Source organism: Phaseolus vulgaris, chromosome 3 (assembly GCF_000499845.2).
Source record: "Phaseolus vulgaris cultivar G19833 chromosome 3, P. vulgaris v2.0, whole genome shotgun sequence".
Lineage (NCBI taxonomy): Eukaryota > Viridiplantae > Streptophyta > Magnoliopsida > Fabales > Fabaceae > Phaseolus > Phaseolus vulgaris.
This window is the reverse complement of record NC_023757.2, coordinates 46,875,345-46,895,786: the sequence shown is the minus strand read 5'-3', so window position 1 is coordinate 46,895,786 and position 20,442 is coordinate 46,875,345. Positions and strand designations below refer to the sequence as shown.

At 34.7% G+C, this 20,442-nt stretch overlaps 3 protein-coding genes across 3 annotated transcripts; 2 read left to right on the top strand and 1 right to left on the bottom strand.

Moving 5' to 3' along the window:
• Window positions 1-5,202, top strand: LOC137808227 (formin-like protein 6). Its single transcript, XM_068609240.1, has 4 exons — window positions 1-1,771; window positions 1,851-2,053; window positions 3,648-3,889; window positions 3,982-5,202. The coding sequence occupies exons 1-4, from the start codon at window positions 303-305 to the stop codon at window positions 4,774-4,776; spliced, it is 2,709 nt and encodes a 902-aa protein (XP_068465341.1). The 5' UTR covers window positions 1-302; the 3' UTR covers window positions 4,777-5,202.
• A 347-nt stretch (window positions 5,203-5,549) lies between these two features.
• On the bottom strand, window positions 5,550-10,538 carry LOC137808226 (calcium-transporting ATPase 2, plasma membrane-type-like). The gene is made up of 7 exons (XM_068609239.1): window positions 10,118-10,538; window positions 9,809-9,863; window positions 7,681-9,620; window positions 7,415-7,573; window positions 6,977-7,148; window positions 6,548-6,846; window positions 5,550-6,184 (listed from the first exon to the last, which is right to left on the bottom strand). The coding sequence occupies exons 1-7, from the start codon at window positions 10,292-10,294 to the stop codon at window positions 5,945-5,947; spliced, it is 3,042 nt and encodes a 1,013-aa protein (XP_068465340.1). The 5' UTR covers window positions 10,295-10,538; the 3' UTR covers window positions 5,550-5,944.
• A 3,955-nt stretch (window positions 10,539-14,493) lies between these two features.
• On the top strand, window positions 14,494-17,715 carry LOC137808225 (BTB/POZ domain-containing protein At3g49900). Its single transcript, XM_068609238.1, has 4 exons — window positions 14,494-14,835; window positions 14,953-15,022; window positions 16,238-16,726; window positions 16,808-17,715. Exons 1-4 carry the CDS (start codon window positions 14,693-14,695, stop codon window positions 17,480-17,482), a joined length of 1,377 nt encoding a protein of 458 aa, XP_068465339.1. The 5' UTR covers window positions 14,494-14,692; the 3' UTR covers window positions 17,483-17,715.
• The last annotated feature ends 2,727 nt before the right edge of the window (window positions 17,716-20,442 follow it).

The window sequence follows — 20,442 nt, the reverse complement described above, 5'->3', positions numbered from 1 at the left end:
CGGCATCTCTCAAAGAGTTTATGCTTTGCTTTGGCCTCCTTACCACCCAAACAAAACAACATGTAACACATCATAAATGTCGTCGTCTTCGTTCGTTATGCATAACCATGTTCCACTCACTCCTTACTATTTACTCTTATTTACACCTTACAACCCAAAGAAGTTTCCTCTCTTTTTATTTCTTTTTTCCTTTCCTTTTCTGTTTGTCTTTCCAGCTAAGTAATTTGCGCAAACAAAACCAGAGATGTATTATTGTGTGGAACAAAAGGTGGTAATAAGCAGAGAAGGCCACAAAAATCACCATGAAACCTCATCATCATCATTTCACCTTCTTTTTCATTCTATCATCATTCTCTCTACTCCCCACTTCCCAAGCTACCAACACAACCCAATTCCGCATTCTCAATGAAACAAGAAGGATTCTCCACCAGCCTTTCTTCCCGGAGCTCTCAGCTCCGCCGCCACTCACCCCACCGCCGCCTCCGCCACCGGATATTCCTTCTTCTCCCGACATTCCTTTCTTCAATGAGTATCCCGCGGGGCAGCCGCCGCCAGTGCAGAATCTTCCTCCCTCGACAACCTCTGGTGCCGTGATCGCGAACCCAACGGCGACGCAGCCCACAAAGCCGGCGAAGAAGGTGGCAATTGCGATCTCCGTGGGAATCGTGACGCTGGGAATGTTCTCCGCATTGGGCTTCTTCTTGTACAGGCACAGAGCAAAACACCCAGTGGAAACGCAGAAACTCGTTTCTCGGAGGCTTCCGGAAGATTCTCCGCGGGCCCCACCACCCTCGAGCTTCCTCTACATTGGGACGGTGGAGCCTGCCAGAACGTCGCTCACCGAACCCAACGGAACGAACACTATCACTTCTCCTTATCGAAAGCTTGATTCTATAAAGCTTAACTCCGATCACCGTTACCGCCCCAGTCCAGAGTTGCAGCCGCTGCCACCGCCTCACAAGCTGCCGGACGAAAGCCACTCGCCGCCGGCAGGTTTCTCCGACTCATCGTCTTCCGAGGAGGAATGCTGTGAGACAGCATTTCATTCGCCGCACGGCTCGTCGCTAAGCCGGGAAGAGAATTGTTTCACCCCTGTCTCGCGCCACAGTTGCCTTGCCGCCGCCATGCCAGCGACGGCGGCTGCTGCTCCGGTGGTTCCTTACTCGAAGAGAACTTCACCGAAATCCCGGTTCTCCGCTCCTTCGCCGGATATAAGAAACATGGTCTTACCGTCGATGAAGCATTCTCCGGCACCGGCACCGGCACCGGCACCGGCGCCATCAGCTTCAACCAAATATCAGCAAATAGAAAAATCAACTACTTTGGGTCCTTCTAGAAGACCAAAATTCTCATCGCCTCCCCCAGCACCGAATTTGACTCATCTCATTAAGCCTGCTCCTGCTCCTCCTCCTCCTCCCCCTCCCCCAGCACCGAATTTGACTCATCTCATTAAGCCTGCTCCTGCTCCTCCTCCTCCTCCCCCTCCCCCGCCGCCGCTGCCGCCGTCGCGGAATGGTTGGTCTCCGTCAATTAGTACATCTTCGTCCTCTGTGTCAAGGAAGCAGCGAGAGTCTTGGTCTCCAAATGAAGGAGGATCTTCTGCTAACAGTGTTAGTGTAAGGAAAGGTTGTTCTGAGGAAGTTGAGAAAAGACATGCAGGTGATGACGTGGATGGAGTGAAACCCAAGTTGAAGGCTCTGCATTGGGATAAAGTTTGTGCTACTTCGGACCGTACCACTGTGTGGGATCAGTTAAAATCCAGCTCCTTTCAGTAAGTAAATTGAGATCAGTTATTAGTTACTGTGATTGTGTGGTGTGTGGATTAATGTTGGTTTGTTTGTGCTGTGTAGGTTAAATGAGGACATGATGGAGACCCTGTTTGGCTGCAAATCTACTGGTTCTGCTTTTAAAGAGAGTGTGACTAGAAGATCAGTTCTTCCGCCTGTTGAACTCGAGAATAGGGTGTTAGACCCCAAGAAATCCCAAAACATAGCTATACTACTAAGGGCACTTAACGTCACAAGAGATGAGGTGTGCGAAGCTCTTTTAGATGGTAAGTTTATTTCTTCATTTTTTCTTATTTCTGGACATCGATAGTAATCATACTTCAACTGCACCAAAAATCGGATATTTTGTTGCGTTGTGCAGCTTTTTGCTGGCCTGATCTCGATTGTTCTTGATTCACGGGTTTATGTGCACCTGCCAAAAAACAAACACACTGTACTTGCTCTTCTATCTGTTTTGAAAATATTAATTTTGTTAAATTATTTAATATAGGTTATTTTAGAGGATATAAAAACAAAGCAAAACTAGGTAACGGCAAATTTCAAAATGTAATATGAGATTCAGATCTAGTTCGTTAAACATACCATGATCTGGTCATTAACATCCGTATTAGTATTACCATGATCTGGTGTCATCACGGTGACTCTTTCTACACTTTTTACATGAGATAAATCTCATATTCATTATTTATAAACTCTTTTTATTTTCCCTTCTTTTTGAGGATTTTTTTTTTGAGGTTGATATTGCCGTTGGCATCTTAGTGGACCAGCCTAGTACGGTAACACTCTTCTCAACTACCCAGCTTTGCCTTTTTTAGCTGTAACGGTCAAACTTCCCTAAAAGCAGTGTCGTACCTGTTTCACGACCGTGATTGTGTCATCATAAAGACGGATCATTTTACTATTTATGTTCCACTCTTCTAACCCAAATATATTCTGTTCTTTATTTCCTGAGTATATTATTTCTCTATTGCTTCAGTCTCACTGTTCCTTTATTTTATCTGTTTCGGATAATTGGTGTCATCCAACTTGCATGGCATTACTAATTTCTAATCTGATACATGATATCAACTGAAGATAAACCAGCAACTCTCCCTTGTAGCTTCTTCACTAACCTTCTACATACTAAATCATTCAGTTTTCTTTTTCTTTTATCTACTCTTCCTTTTAATATAATGTTCGCTTGTTTCTTCTTTTTCATTTATGACCCAATCATTTTTTTAGTCTTAATTCATTACATTTATTACTAATTACATTTCTTTAATCTTCTTAATAGTTCATTATATTTATTATTAGTTACACCTCCTTAATCTCATAATTTATATTAAAATAGTTTAAATATGTTAGAAATATTATTAGATTCATCTATTAAATAAATTTAATTATGGTATATTAATCTTATGGGTTAGACAAAAGAAGTAACAGAAATATTACTGAGATCAGGTATAAGAAGATTAGGCGTAAGGAGTTGAAGCCAGAGTATTTATTTACAAACTACAATTTCTCTATTGTGAGTATTGTGCAGATGAACAATTGTTAATAATTAAGAACTGACCATTTTCCTAATTAGAAACAACGCCTTCATACGTATCACCGTCGTATGTCCTCTGTATGGGCTAAGAATAAAAAAACAGCAGATCTGCCATGTTCACTAATATAATATTGACAAACTTCAAAAGGAAGTCAATTACACTATATATAGGTAACAAAAATGCAAAATATTGTGAATTCAAATATCTGAAAACATATATTTCATCAACTAGCATCCTTGGTTATTTCCTGACATACATTAATGTTATCTTCAACCAATGTTTACACCTAGCAAACCTCATCTTAGGTGGTATCGTTTCTTGAATGACACAGGGAACCCTGAAGGTTTGGGAACTGAGCTATTGGAGACTCTAGTGAAGATGGCTCTAACAAAGGAGGAGGAAATAAAACTTAAAACTTATGATGGTGACCTATCAAGACTTGGTTCTGCAGAAAGATTTCTTAAAGCAGTGCTCGATATCCCTTTAGCTTTTAAAAGAATTGAAGCCATGCTGTACAGAGCTAATTTTGAAACAGAAGTTAACTACCTTAGGAAGTCCTTTCAGACACTGGAGGTCTGTCCCTTTCTATATTCAATGTCTTGCTTTCTATTGCATTTTGTTCTGCGTCGTTATAAACTAATCAATCAGCTGTTCACATTTATCAGGCAGCAAGTGAGGAATTAAAGAACAGTCGGTTATTCCTCAAACTTCTCGAAGCTGTTCTAAGGACAGGAAACAGAATGAATGTTGGCACTAACCGTGGTGATGCTAAATCTTTCAAACTGGACACACTTTTAAAACTGGTAGATATAAAGGGCACAGATGGGAAGACAACACTTCTCCACTTTGTGGTCCAAGAGATCATTAGATCTGAAGGAACAGGTGGTGAATCTGCAAATGAAAATGCTCAAAACCAAACAACTCGCCAATTCAACGAGGACGAGTTCAGAAAGAAAGGATTGCAGGTTGTGGCTGGACTGAGTAGAGACCTAGGTAATGTAAAAAAGGCAGCAGGAATGGACTCGAATGTGTTAAGAAGCTATGTCTCAAAGCTTGAAATTGGGCTTGATAAAGTGAGCTTAGTTTTGCAATGCAGAAAACCAGATATGTATGGAAATTTCTTTAACTCAACTGGGCTATTTCTGAAAGATGCTGAAGAGGAAATTGTTAGGATCAAGGCTGATGAGAGAAAGGCCTTGTTCCTTGTGAAAGAAGTTACAGACTACTTTCATGGTGATGCAGCAAAGGAAGAAGCACACCCTTTCAGAATTTTTATGATTGTGAGAGACTTTCTAAATAGTTTGGATCAAGTCTGTAAAGAAGTGGGAAGGATGCAGGATAGAACTGTGGTTGGTTCAGCTAGATCCTTCAGGATAGCCGCAAGTGCATCATTACCTGTTCTCAACAGGTACCATGCAAGACAAGATAGAAGTTCAGATGAGGAAAGCTTATCCCCCTAGTGCTGTGTATATGAAAGAAATGAGGGTGTCTTAGGATAACACTAAAACTAAAATGATTGTTTTTCCCAAATTTAAGTTAATTTCTCTATACGTATAAAACTCAACAGATTTGATTTCTACCAGTGCCTAGAGAATTCCATCCACAAGATTGAAGAACAAACAGTTAGGCAGGATGAGGAAGAGAATAAGCTGTTGACAGGATCTGTACCTTGCTTACCACATCCACTCAATTTCATTAGAACCCGAAATGAACATTAAATGGGAAGTGCTTTTGTTCAAGACATGCGTAGCTTTTGTTAGTTCAAATCAAGCCCACATCCCATAGTTATGATAGGTTTTATTATATTAGTTTCCCATACATATTCATACTACAGAATATGATCTTATTGAACAATTTTTTAATAATAAATAGCAGTTTTTTGCAAATCCTTTGTGTTTATGGTGGGAGAACTTGAATTCGGTTAGTTAATTCGTATTTGGTTTGGAGTAGTAATGCAGGAAGACTTTTGTATTCACTGAAAAGTAAAATACACTAAGGTGATCACCTACGTGGCGTCTTCTGTACAGTGGTTCAGGCCATAAACAGGAAGTTAATTATATATCCACACACACAAAGAGCAGATTCAGAATTTTCCTTTCATAAAAATCAATTAAAAGATGTTCAGGGAAGTTGAAAGGCTAGTCATTGATTCTCATAATTATTTCAATAAATGAAAATTATCTTGGAAAATAAATTTTTTATCACAAGTGATTCATGTTGTCACATTGTCAGCTACAGCAAGAAATACGCTGTATGTATGTAATATTTGGAAGCATTCTTTACAATCATATTCAATCTATAATAAAAAAGAGTCATCAGTATCCACTCTGCAAAATCGTCCATGTTTTCTAGCCTAAATTTGTACTAGCCTTGAAAAATAAACAACGGGTGCTAAATAAAATGGTTAAGAGGTTCTTTGAAAGTCACTTATACAAGACTAACTATATATAATGGCTACGAGACTCTACATTTCTACTTTTATTTGCTCAAACTCTGGTTCTTACCCAAGAAAACCTCAAGCAATACCAGACCTATTAGTGACTGTACAAGAGTAAGGAACCTCGAAGCCCTGTAACATAACAAATATGAAACTGTGTTTTAAAAACTGGATATCCCTTCATGCATGCTTCAGACGGGTATCTGCTTTAAGCGAACTGCTAGTGGCATGCCTAAGTATCCAACCCCTAAGCAGAAGATCCATTGTACCAGACTGAGAGGTGTTGTGTTGGCAAAGGTTCCCAAGTACTCAACTATTACGATTTGAAAGAAAACAGTGCAACCAAGGACAGCTATGAACACCTGATTATCCCATATGCCTTTGAAAACATCTATTTCCTCCATCTCACGTGAGTTTACCTCATTGAAAACCTGCACAACCAAACACCATATCTTGTTAGGCAAATATACCCTGCAAGCCAAACTGTAGTGAAACACAATTGAAATCTTTTCTCAGTTGTCAATTCATTATTTTCTCATGCATCTGCCTATGCAACATGTTAAGGTTCCATAAAAAAACATGTTAAGGTTACTAAAAGTCTTGAAGAGATCATTAGGTAATCAAGGATTAGGTTTCTATTAATTTCCAGAGACATATTCGAGTGTTAATATGTTTTTCTCGTAAATTAAAGAAACAATTAATGTGTCTCGCGAAAATTAGTGGAGATTATTGGCAGGTGTTGATCTAAACTTGCTAGTAAATTCTGTGAGGACGAGTGTTTAAGAAAGGATCACCTGACAGAATACAAATGTGTTGAAAATAAGGGTGTTTAAGACCACTTCAGCATTCGGGCCTCTCAGGAAAAAGACCCATTTACCTACTGCCTGAAGAAACCATATCACCACAAACTGATACAATGCTTGTCCTAAGATATTCCTCCACATCACATTGTTGATGAAGTCACCTCTCCTCCCAACTGGTGCACGCTTCATTAAATCGTCAGTTGGAGGTTCTGTTGCAAGAGCAAGTGCTCCCAGCGTGTCCATTATCATGTTCACCCACAAAAGTTGAACAGCTGTGAGGGGTGCACTGCCTAAAGACAAAATTCACGTAAAATCGTATGATAAAGAATATTTTTTTCAGCATAATTACTACTACACTTTCAACGGAATGAAGAATGATGAAAGGGTGCATGAAAGATAATTAAGAAATAATGTTTTAACCTGTCATGCATGCTGACGAGAAGTTCACTAGTAATGCAACCACATTTACAGTGAGCTGGAACTGTACGAACTTTTGAATATTTATGTAAACTGAACGTCCCCATTTGGCTACTGTCACTATTGTGGAGAAATTGTCATCCAGAATTATGACATCTGCACTTTCTTTTGCAACCTGCACACATCTCCTTGCTTTAGAAGATTGAGATTATTTTATCAAAATGAAGTGCATTAGAGTCACTATTCCCTTTCCTCTTCTTTTGATTTCAAATATTTGACCAGGAATAGATCATATTAGATTTTCACATAATATATTCATACGAAGAGACAAAAATGAAACAAATATTTTAAATATGATTCTCTCTTCACACGGGAATATCTCAAAGGAGATAGATACATTCCCTATTTAGCCAAGCTTATATATCATCGCAATTGATTCACCTCAGTTCCAGCAATTCCCATAGCAAGTCCAATGTCAGCTTCATGAAGGGCCGGGGCATCATTTGTTCCATCACCAGTTACAGCTACAACTTCATCGAACGTGGTACGTAGATGTTTCACTAGTGTATGCTTGTCTAGAGGTGATGATCGAGCCATAACCTTAGAAGAAAATTGAACACATCATATTATTTAATGCATCAACCATGTTAATCGTTGAGGATTGAATCAATCAGAGATGTTACTCATATAGCAAGTATATGAAGCACCTGAATTTTGGGAATCAGTTCAAACAATTCCTCCTGAGTCTTCTCTCTGAAGTCAGGACCCTCAATGGCTATGCCATCATCTGTTAAAATCCCACATTCCCTGGCTATGGCCTTCGCTGTATTAATATTGTCTCCCGTTACCATTCTGACCAGTATTCCAGCTGATCGACACATTTCAACTGATTCCTTTACGCCAGGACGAACAGGATCTTTGATACCAACAACTCCTATACAAGTGTAGCCAGTTGCAGGAATAGGGTCTTTATCTGAAAACCCATTTTCCAATTCAATATATGCAAGGCAAAGAGTTCTAAGTGCCTCACCAGCAAATTGGTTGATTGTACTAGTGAGATAATCACTCGATTCTTTATCAATGGAGACAACAACACCGTCTGAGTTTATAACCTTGTCACAAGCAGCCAGAATGATTTCGGAAGCACCTTTACAGTGAGCCCTTAAACCTCCTTCAGGGGTCTCCAAAGCCACACCCATTCTTTTCTTCTCGGAGTTGAATGGCTCAACTTTAACAATCTTACATGTTTGTCTCTCTGCATGAAAATCCCCACCGAGTGATAAACCAAACTCCAATAGTGCTGACTCTGTTGGAGTCCCCAAGATCTCACGCTTACCTTTCTTGTTAACCACAACCTCTCCTCCAGTGTTACTAAATATTGACTGAAGCAACATTTTCAAAGCAGACCCTGGGAGTTCAGAGGACAAATTACAATCATTACTCACTTCCTTGATATTCATACAAATGCATGTTTTCACCACAGTCATGCGGTTGGTTGTCAGTGTCCCAGTCTTGTCACTGCATATAGTTGTGGCTGATCCCATAGTTTCACAAGCTGCCAAATGCCTCACCAGGGCCTTGTCATTCATCATCTTCTTCATTGCAAATGCAAGGCTCAATGTCACAGCTAAGGGTAACCCCTCTGGAACAGCAACAACGACAATGGTAACTGCAATGGCAAAGAATTCCAACATCTCCATTGCATCATCCGCTGACCACCACCAGAATCTTCCCTCTTTGAGTTTGCGGCCCATGAGTCCTTTCACCAAAACTGCAAAGGTAACTACCGCAAAGAATAGTCCTATCTTCCCAATAATGGTTGCTACTCCATTAAGTTTAACTTGCAATGGGGTTTCATCATCTCCACCTTCACTCAGAGTTGCCATCAACTTGCCCCATTGAGTTCTCATCCCAACAGTTGTAACCAACATGGTGCAAGATCCATCTTGGACCTTGGTTCCAGATAGAAGAAAAGGGTTTTGGGAAGTCACCATCACTGGCTCACTCTCACCAGTTAAACTTGACTCATCAATCAACACAGAAAATCCTGAAACAAATAAGCCATCTGCGGGAACTTGGTCTCCAATGGCAAGATGCACAATGTCACCAGGAAGTAAATTATAGATTGACATTTTCTGCCTGTAACCGTTTCTTGTAACCTGAATGGAAATCTTTTTCTTCTCCTTGTCCAAGTCCTTGAATTGCAACGATTGGCGATAATCACTTGATGCTGTTACGAAGACAACGAGTAAGATACTTGCAACAATTCCAAGACCATCATGAGCACCTTTGGGCCATCCTTCCGTTAATATGCCAACTATCAGAGACACAAAAGCACACACCCCTAGGATCATGAGAGTCATGTCTTGTAAGGCTTCAACAACAAAAATCCAGAAGCTCCGAACTTCGCTTTCAGTGAATTTATTGATTCCAAAAAGCTCTTGTCTCCTGTGCCGTGATTCAGAATCACCGCTAAGCCCCGTGGTGGTTGATGTTGAAAGCTTTTCTGCAATGCCCGTTACTCCACCATGAAACTTAAGCTTCTTTACGTCGTGGCCTTCAACAATAGACCCCATTTCATCCGCACAGATTTGGAAACCGGCAGCTTTAACTTCTTCAGGCACAACATAATCGCTTGGTTGAACACCTGCCGGTATATATACGATCACAATTCACAGATAAGCAACTTGATTCTTTATCAGCATGCTTAATAATATCTATACAATAAAAAACTTTACACTATACAACCAATAAAAACCTGTAATGGTAAGTATGATTTTTAAATAATTATTATAAAAGTCAACAAACTCATGCATTAATTATAAAGAAATTTACCTTGGATAAATTGAAATGCCGCTTTGGAAACCAAAACAGCAACCCTTAGCTTCTCCTGCATTAAGGAGAGAATAAGCCTTTGAGAATCCGCACATGAAGAGGTCCCAACTTCTCATGCTATATTTGGTATTTCTTTAAGAAGGGGAATAGAGGAATCATATTGTTTACGAAAATGGTCTATTACAGTGTTGAAGAATCATTACATTTTGAATGAATTTGCATGTCAATAAATAGATTTGAAATCTATATTGAAAGATACGTCTAACCTATACATTCGAGGTTCAAAATATGCATGTAGAGATTGATAACCTGATTGGTACGACGCATAGCAGCTGCTTCATAGCGTTTAGAGATGTTGGCAGTGAAACGAAAGCGTCGTTTGGGGTTCTTTACCACCCCACATACCTTCCTCCATTTTTGAAGAGCTTCGTCAGTTGTGTTTTTGGACTTCACTCCTCCAAAATTCTCATGCAAATAACTCTCCATCTTCTAATATGCTATGATCTTTTCCTTCTTCGATGCCTTCTCTGTTATCAATCGACTCTAAGACTCTTTTCAAACCCGAGCTCACGTTGAGAAAGGCATGATAATTTGCAGTAACACTGTAACAGCGACCAGTAGTAACATTGTTAGAAAAATTTAGGTTACGGTTTGGTTTGGATATCTTTTCATGGAAAGAGAGGGAGAGAATGAGTGAGGTGGGAACCTCGTGAAAGGCAAAGTTGGAGTCAAAGAAAATGAATGAAGAGGGGAGAGATTAAGCAGAGGAGGGAAACGAGTGAGGATCCGAAATTTTGTAGTGTTTAAGAATGAATAACGGTCCATTTCTTCTGTTGTTGTCCGTTATTTCGGGAAACTGGGGATGAACGAATTCCACGGGGTCAACCTTATTTTCTTCGATAAAAGAATTCAGAAACAAAGTGCCGTATTCGGTTCTTTCCTGTAGCTCCTGTAAATAGTAAGATCAATAATTCCACGTTTGCACAAACTTTTTATGTTCAAATTTTGGTTGTCGTTTTGCATGTAAAAATAAAGTTTCATTAGTTTTATTTACGAGAAAAAATAAGTTGACAAATAATTTCTTCATAAATTTAAAATCCACTTCTACACTTAATATTTAAATAATTTCTTTTATTTAATTTTTAAAAGTTCAAATATTAATCTGATTTTAATTTAAGAGAGAAAATAAATTTCACTTGATAAGCAAGGAGTTATAAAAAAATTTACATATGAACTCGAAGTTCAAATGTCTAAGGATGAAATAGGAAAAGATTCCTAATAAAATTTTAATTGCAAGGATAATATATTCTGTCATAATATTAAGATCTGCATCTTATCAGACTTTCTATAACATAAAAAAATAAGATCCAAGGTGATAAGTAAGATCCTAGGCCATAAAAAATTGTTTATTTATTTATTTTGAAAGTATATATTTCTGCCACTAACTAAATAAAACATTAATGAGAGTGTGAGTTTTATAAGACTTTGCTTAAAATAAAATTGTAAAAAAGGATCTTAAAAGTGATGTGACACAATATAACACACAAAAATTAAATAAAAACCTAATGCAATGACTTTTACAATGAAATTGTTCCAACATGATGATAGAATGTATCAATGATCGTAAGACAGATCACGTGGGAAATTACTTATTTCTATCCAATGGTAGTTTTATTTCCTGCAATGCATAGCTTTAAGTGGTCATAATACCTAGTTTTTTCATTATCCCAAATATCTAGTTTAAGTGGGGAAATAAAATCAACTCAGCTCATTTGGTATGCTAATTATAATACAATAATACAATAAAAAATCAAATTTTCCCATTGATTATTATGTTTGAATTTCAATCCGTCAATAAATTCAATTTTATCAACATATTATACATAAATTTAAATATGTAGATAAATTTAATATTTTTTTTATAAATTATTATTCACGGATATATATATATAGAGAGAAAGATAAATCTACGAATATGTATATGTGAGTATTTACTAATAATAATTAATAATATGAAAATTATGAAAACTATAAATATGATTAATAATATTAATAGTATTAATAATATTAATAGTATTAATAATATTAATAGTATTAATAGTAATAATAATTATAATAATAATAAGTATAATCATATTAAAAATAGTAATGATGAGAATATGATAACAAAAACTCGTTTGTTGTTACCTATGGATTTTTTTTCTTAGGTAAAATCAATTTTTTTAGTGATAACAAATCCAATGAGGGAAAACAAAGTAGCAACAAGAATCCAAATGATAGAAATCTAACCTATTAATAAATGTTATCAGATGTACCTGGAAATTAGTGATTTTTAACAAGATTGCAAATTGGAGGAAAAGGTTTTCTCTTACATTTTCGATAATTTGTTTGTTAATGATGTTCTCCAAAATATTTTAAGAAGACAACTTCTTTTACTAGATGATTTGATATACATTAATTGTTGGACTTGAAGAACAAGGTCAAGTCTCAAGAGAATATGTTCTTTCTCTTCATCTCGGTCATCGTCTTCTAGAGAGACATAAAGAGCGTCATCTGTTCAGCATCAAACATCTTTTCATTCACCATGCTTCGGGTTGATATCATCTACTTCCTTCTTCAAGCTAATTCTCTCGGTCCCACGGTGGGTGAGCGCCAATTATTCTCGAACGGGGTTGAAATCAAGAGAATGATTGCAACACTCCTTGGTCGGTCGGTCAAGTCTTCCTTCCTTCTTCTCAAATTGAGCTTCTTACTCCTCTCTCGTTGTTTAGCCTCTAGGTCTCCGCATAGTCCAGACTCGGATGGTACCTGCAAAAGACATTCCAACGCTCAAGTCAGAATTCAGTATTCGGCATTATCTACACTACAAGAAATTTGCTATTTATATACAGATTTTTACATACGGATTCAGATTCGTATGTAAAGTGAGCATTACATACGAATTTGAATCCGTATGTAAAGGGAGCGTTATATACGAATTTTTACATACGGATCCAGATCCGTATGAAAAGTGAGTATTACATACAAATTTTTACATACGAATTTAAATCCATATGTAAAGTAATTGTTACATACTGATTTTTACATACGAATCCAGATGCATATGTAAAGTGAGCAATACATACGGATTTGTATTCGTATAGTTTTTTATGAGAATTAAAAGCCATGAACAAACTAAAATAAAAAAAAAAATAAAAATGAAAATATAAAAGAATGTCATAAGGAATTGAAATAATTTTAAGATTTATTACCTTGTTAAAATTAAATTGAGTTTATTTATTTTTTTATTTAATTAAATAAAATTATAATATTAAAATTATTAAAAAATAAAAATAAATAAATATAAATATTAATATCTATAATAATATTTTATATTGATTGTCTCCATCTAAATCATACTAGAATTAAAATTATTAATATTAATAATAATAATATTAATATTAATAATAATATTATTAATATTAATATTAATGATAATACTAATATTAATATTATTAATATGTATAATAAAAATTATAATATGATAAAAAAAAATTTGTCTAGTGGTGTAGTAGTTAAAACTTTCTTTGGTCAGGAACTTGACTTCGAGTGAGTTTGTTTCTTACATACGGGCTTTATGTAGGAAGATTGAGAAGGTTTTCAAAACTAAGGTTATAAAGTAAGGTCACAATATATAAAATGAACAATTCATGTTATGGAAGGGAGGTGATAGAAGAAGGATAGAGAATGCGTTTTTTTTTATTTGAAACTCACACATTTTTTTAAAATTAGTTATTCGAACTTTTTTTTTCATAAAACAGTTGAAATAATTTATAAAAATGAATTACATTCTTATTTTTTTTATTCAAAATACATTATTAAAATTTCACTTGAGATGTATCTTTAAGTAAAAAACATATTATTGTCAGTTCCAATAAATAAAATTCACAATTTTGATTTTAAGTCTCACAAACATAAAGTATATTTGTCTATTAAAGTAATTCAATATACTTGGTATTCAATATATTTCTTCCTAAAAAATTATTAAGATATTTCAATTGTTGTAATAAATTTTCACACAGTTACAAATTAATTGTTGAAAAAGACAGTTACAAATGAATACAAATACATTAAAAATACCATTTAGTATGATTCAATCCAGTCTCAACGCTAAAAATTGAAAATCAAATTAAATCACAATATCTTGTTTGTCTATTAATTTAGTTGGTTTTCAATTTAAAATAACTAAATGGAAGAATTTAGGTTTAAAACAAATTGGCTAAATTTTACATAACTTGTTTATTCTAAATAATTTAAGTGTATTGGTTATAACTTGTTATAATTTATTTACACGGCAATCGTGCTATACTATAAAGAAATAGACAGAAGAAAATAATTTCTTGTAGTGTGATAAATTAAACTAAATGAGCATCAAAACAATTTCTATTGTAGTAGGATATTTGGGTATCCGACCGAGAAAGTTGGATGGGAAATTTATGAAGGGCGAAATTAATGTGAGAGCATTTATGAGTCCTCACATGTGCCATTAAGTTTTCTTCCCACTCCCAAATTTCATTTATGGCCTTTCACCACAAATTCGTCACTATTTTCCAAACCTCTGTAGGTAGATGTTAAGCACTCACACCATTCATATTCTCCAATTTTAAATAAATAAATAAAATACTTGTGTGTGAACTATTTTTTTTATATTGCTTAGAACTGAAAAAGTAGAGACTAAGGACTGATTAAACCATTAAAATAATAGAAACTTTTTATTATGATGACCAATATGTTGGTTCTTACTAAGGTGAATAACCAGACTTATGATGATATGATAAAAGCATTGAAAAATGTTTTAAAAACTGTGCCCTTCTGTGCGTAGTGCGAGAAACGAGAGAGAAAGAGATGAGGGGTTTGAATCAATTAGGGGCAGTTGAAACCATCTACGAGGAAGAATGCGAGTTTTCATCGACATCTTCTCCTTTTGCTTCCCCTTCGCCGTCATTTTCCTCTTCTCCACCATCCTTTCACTCCAGAGTAAAGGCCTGGTAACAAATTCTTCTCTTCATTATTCATCTCGCGTTTTTTTCTCTGGGTGTCATATGACTCCCCCTTGGTCTCCAATTACGTTTACTTTCTTATTTTAATATTAAAAATTCACCCAGGTCTCTGAAAATCGGCCGTGAAACAGATGTCTTGATTCGTGTTCAAGGGACATGTTTTCGTTTGCACAAGGTTGGTTGATTTTCCCTTGTCATGCTCTTCAACTAATATTACTGTCTTACTTCAACCCTGTTTTTATCAAAAGCTTGCGTGTGGTTACAGTGTTCCTAAACCCTAAACCCGCATCCAAACTTTTACAGTCATAATAACAAATTATCATGATTAACCTTAGGATTTTGTCAGCAAAATGTTTGGCTGAATTTGTAGTTTACATACTTGCGATTAGTAGGGTTAACAAATGCAGACCTGATTATTGGTAGTGACAGTGGAACAAATTAGGATGGATAAGAACAATGTTGGATGGCCATCAAGGAGGAGACTAACCTATGAACAGGGTATAGGAATATACTCCCAGCTACCGAAGAAAAGTTAAGAACTACTTTATTTTTTTTTCAGCCTTTCAGGTCAAGATGTTGTTAATATGCCTACATCAATAGTCAATTCAACACATGTACATCAGACACTTACGCTTGAAGAGTTCTTATTTTTATTAAAATTAATAATAATTGAAGAACCTATTTGATATAAAAGTACTTCACAGTCTTATTATAATAATATAAATATGTGAGTAAGCAGAATAATTTGTAAATATTATTATAAGAAGATTGTAAATGAATTATATATATGCATATATAAATAAAAAGAGATTTCAAAACATCATTTTCCTATTAAAAACACATAGCATTAAGTTATCATTTTCCTATACCTAAAATCTAGAGGAACCCAGCAAGTTATTTTCTGAAAAATCCCTATGAATTGAGGATGCAAAACAGCTAGCAACATATCTACATAATTCTAGACCAAGCTTGTTGACGATGCTGCTGATTGCTGTGAAGTCTCAACCCCATAAACATTGTAAAATGAATACTAGGTCATAGAAACAAATATGGTTATACTAAATAGTTATTGTAAAACTCAGTTATTATAAAATTATTGTGTGATTAAACACTGTTGTGATGATCAGTTTTGGTTGAGTGGAAAGTAATAATGTAAGAATCCATTTCATGTATGCTGGGGAAGCTTCAGTGACGCCCTGTTTTGTCTTGACATGACCCTTTTAGATCAGTAATTGCTTTTCATGGCGCGGCTTTTTAATCCTAATAATAAGTAGGGACATTTCTTTAATTTAATTATTACCAATTACATAGAAATAAGCGCTCTACTTTTTTGTGCTGATAATGAAAAGATGGACACTCATGATGTTCTCCGTTTTTACTTTATTTCCAGGACCGTGTGGTTTCACAAAGTTCATACCTAAAGCGCCATCTAACGGAAACTTCGGACCTCACTATCTCTCCCCCGTTAAACATAACAGTCGAGACATTCGCCGCCGTAGCCGAATTCTGTTACAACATCCAAGTCCAAATGACGCCGGCGAACGTCGCCGTCATCAGAACGGCGTCGGAGATGCTGGGAATGACGGCAGCTGACGGCCTGAGCCACTTGGCGGAAATGCGCTTCCGCGAAGTCGTTTTTACCAACCCAGAGCAGGCGTTAACGGTTCTACGTTCGTGCATGGCTATACTTCCCGAGGCTGAAACGACGGCGTCTCTCGTTAGCAGATGCATTGAAGCGCTTGTTTCAGTTCATGGCATCACTCGTTTAAATGAGGTGAATGAAATGCAGCCTCGAGATTTTCAAATTGTGGCTGAATCATTCGGTAGAAGGTACGAGAACCACGACGTCCTCTACAAGATGGTTGATTCGTATTTTAAGGTATAACACGTTTCTCATTTTTATTTGATCAAAGTTATACGATTACTATTGATCTTAGAGACATATTTGGTATTTGTGAAGGAAAACAAGTTTGAGAAAGTAACGGAGGAAGAGAGAAGTAGTATATGCAGTTGCATAGATTGCACGAAGCTGTCGAGTGATGCTCTGGTAGAGTGTGTTCAAAACCCTAGAATACCGTTGAGATTGGTGATGCGAGCGGTGCTGGTAGAACATCTCAACACTCGCCACTCCATCGCCATAGCAAGCTCTGAAGTTCAACGTCATCAACTCCGATTCGAGAGTAACGAGGGACGACAACGACGCCGTTCCATGACGCTCGGGGACTTCCTCCATCGCGACGCGGCGCTGCGGCAAACGGAGCGACTGAAGACAGTGATGGATTCCACGAATGCTCGCATTGGAAGCCTGGAAGAAGAGGTGCGGTGCATGAACAGAGTGCTGAGAAAATGCGAAGGGAAGGAGGAGGAAGAGGAGAGGGGTGTGTTGGGGTCAGAGCGTTCGGCGAGTTTCCATTTTGTGCCGGTTGAGAATGGTAGAGTGAAGAAGGGGGAACGATGGTCGAGTTCGTCTTCGAAAATTGAGTTTGATGGGAGAATGGAGAAGCGTCAGGGGAAGAGATCTTCTTTCTCTGTGGATGTTGGGAGCGTGAATCCGAAAATGAACAAGACTTTTCGGCAGAGGTTCATGATTGGACTCAGGAACGCGTTTCGGGTGCAAAACTCAGCCTCAACTTGACTCCAGAAACAAACCACGCTCCTTACTTACTACTCACGTATAGATAAGTTTGGAATTGAAGATTGTTGTGGTACATACTTCACAATTGTAACCTACCATCTCAACTATTGTGGAAGAGAGCATCTACAATACACCTTCTTTTTTGCTTATTTTTAAATTTTCGCTTCTAAAATAAACATAAATTTATGAATTTTATATTAAATTCACTCCAACCTTAAATTTGTTAAAATAATGTTTCACCTCCTTCATTTTAGATTTTGTGATTGCAAAATGATTTTTCTATACTAATATCATATATTCAAAAAGGAGTAATTCACTTAACCAATGTTTTGACAAGTTATATATGTTTTAATAAAAAAAATTAATACCCAATTTTTTCTATATTTCAACAATTCAAGCGTATAAATGCTTTGTAAGAATTCTCCATTTAATTTTATATCAGTGCAAGTTTTGTATTTTTTTTTTTTTTTACTTTTAAAGGTATAGTGTAGACGCAGTATATTAGACCAGGAGTTATTTACTAATTGGTGTTATATTAAAATAAATTAATATATAATTAAACTTTTATATAACATATTTTTAGTAGTCTTTATAAGCACACCTCTTTTTATTTGTAAACTAATATATATATTATCTTTCACATTTTTTACTCCCATTTATTTTTATTATATTTTTTTTTCTTTTTCAATCACATTTATCGTGTTTTACTCTCTTCACTTTTACTTTTTTCTTTTTTTTTTAAAAGTATTTATCTAAAAAACATTACTTTGAAAACATCACATTCTAACTAGATGATATCTTGTATTTCAATAAGTGTATACATTTTACAGAATAAAATTGTATTAGAAAAGAGAAAGAATACAACCCATGGGAAACCAAACCAATACCTACTCTACATACTTATTTTTTTTATTAAAAAACTTGCAAGTTCTATTTTAAAATTTAACACATTCCTCGTATCCAAAGAATTTTGATAAACTTTAATCAGAGTTATCTCCATAGAAATATGCTATTGCGTATGTCGTTAAAAACAAATATTTTTGTTATATACAGTATTTTAGCCAGACACAATAAAAAGTTATGGGTTATAATCGTCATTTATGTCACTTTATAAAATCACCATAATTTGCTCTGCGATTCTTTATACAACATCGTTTTTTTAAATGAACCATTTCAACCAAAACAGTTTTACTAAAAATACTTTTTTAAAGCATTTTTTTAAAATAAATAAGAAACAGGTGTAATTGAATGTACAATCCTCATTTTCTTTTACTTTTACTTCACCGTTTGTCTTTCTTTCATCCTAGACAACACAAAATTGAATGTACAATCCTCATTTTCTTTTGCATAGCTTTTACAATATTACTTAACAGTTTTTTTTTATTTCTTTGTTATATCATTTCTAACTTTATTTCTATTTTGTTTAGATATGTTTCTGTGACAGTACAGTATTTTGCAACAACTTAAGCTACAAAAAGAAAAATCATTTTTCTAAAAAGTTTATTTCAAGTTGTTTATAATTTAATTTAACAAAAAAAGGTCAACTTTAAAAAACAGAAAATTTAATTGAAGAATTAAAAAAAGAAAACAACATTATGTTTTATGACTAAACACTACAAGAAAATCATAAAATAAAAATTAATTTTAAGGACCAAAAATAATTATTGGCTAATGACTAAATTAGATAATATTTTAGAAAAAAAAAATTACTGGTTTCTAAACTAGTTTCTATTATTGATAAATAATTTTTAAATTAGTATCTAATTAGCTACCAAGATTTTTCTACCGAATTTAGAATTTAAAGAATTGGTTATATATTTGGAGAAAAATTACAAATTTTAAAATGAAAGTTATTTATCATACAAATCTACAAAAAGATTATACATACGAATTTGATTTAAATAGAAATTCTGAAGAACATAAATGTCAAGTGATGAAGCTTGTGTAAAATATATGTGTCATGTAGGTAAATATGTGCAAAAGAATTGTCATGTGTGTGGTTATATTCATGTTTATTCCATAAATAAAGCATATTTTATAAAAATAGAATCAAAAATAGTTTTTTTTTGGATTAAATTGTTTTACTAACATCTCTAGTTTTTTTAATCTTTATAGTAAATTTTAATTCAAACGTTTTAAAGTTTCTTTCGGTCAAAATAAAAAGAGTCAATAAATTTATTTATTTTTATTAGATATTTTATTTTATTTTAATTATTCTAAATTTTATTGAAAACAAATCTTTTTCAACTAGACTATCATTTTATAAATTGTTGTAAATAACTTAATAGGATTAATTAGAGGATTTTTGACCATGGGGTTTTTTTTTTTTTACCAAAATGGAGTCCGTTTAAAAAATATTACAAATTTAGGCAAGTCGTGCCAATTTGGCACGACTTCATATGCACAAATCGTTCCAATTTGACACGACTCTGTCATGTCATACTAAAGTCGTGCCAACTTGGCACGACTTCTGCCCTGTCATACGGAAGTCGTGCCAACTTGGCGCGAATCTGCCACATCTTAATTTTTTATTTTTTTTAAAAATTTTATTGTTTATATATTGGATAGTAAGTTATGTAATGTTAAAAATTAATTTGATACATAATTTTCTAAGAGTGTTAGTTTTAAGGAAAAAAAATTGGATATATAATTATTTTTAAATTATTTAATTATTTCAAAATAATTACAAATTATTTATATTATTTGAATTATTTAAAATTTATATAATTATTTTTAAATTATTTAATTATTTCAAAATAATTACAGTACTTATACCTTTTTTTATATTTTAATATAAATGACATTAAAAAAAATAAACAGGTTTAAAAAATGTATTATTTGAATTGTGATAAAAAAATTATTACTTCAGACAAAAAAATGAATAATTGTGATACACGATTATCCAATTTTTTTTTTCCTTAAAACTAACACTTTTAAAAAATTATGTATCAAATTAATTT

Excerpts from the sequence above, each read along its gene's own strand:
- LOC137808227 (XM_068609240.1), top strand. The coding sequence starts at position 303 with ATGAAACCTCATCATCATCATTTCACCTTCTTTTTCATTCTATCATCA. Across the intron at positions 1,772-1,850 it reads TTAAAATCCAGCTCCTTTCA|GTTAAATGAGGACATGATGG; the intron begins GTAAGTAAATTG and ends TGTGCTGTGTAG. Across the intron at positions 3,890-3,981 it reads AGTCCTTTCAGACACTGGAG|GCAGCAAGTGAGGAATTAAA; the intron begins GTCTGTCCCTTT and ends CACATTTATCAG.
- LOC137808226 (XM_068609239.1), bottom strand. The coding sequence starts at position 10,294 with ATGGAGAGTTATTTGCATGAGAATTTTGGAGGAGTGAAGTCCAAAAAC. Across the intron at positions 9,621-9,808 it reads GGCATTTCAATTTATCCAAG|GTGTTCAACCAAGCGATTAT; the intron begins GTAAATTTCTTT and ends ATATACCGGCAG. Across the intron at positions 7,574-7,680 it reads AACTGATTCCCAAAATTCAG|GTTATGGCTCGATCATCACC; the intron begins GTGCTTCATATA and ends TTTTCTTCTAAG.
- LOC137808225 (XM_068609238.1), top strand. The coding sequence starts at position 14,693 with ATGAGGGGTTTGAATCAATTAGGGGCAGTTGAAACCATCTACGAGGAA. Across the intron at positions 14,836-14,952 it reads CACTCCAGAGTAAAGGCCTG|GTCTCTGAAAATCGGCCGTG; the intron begins GTAACAAATTCT and ends AAATTCACCCAG. Across the intron at positions 16,727-16,807 it reads TGGTTGATTCGTATTTTAAG|GAAAACAAGTTTGAGAAAGT; the intron begins GTATAACACGTT and ends GTATTTGTGAAG.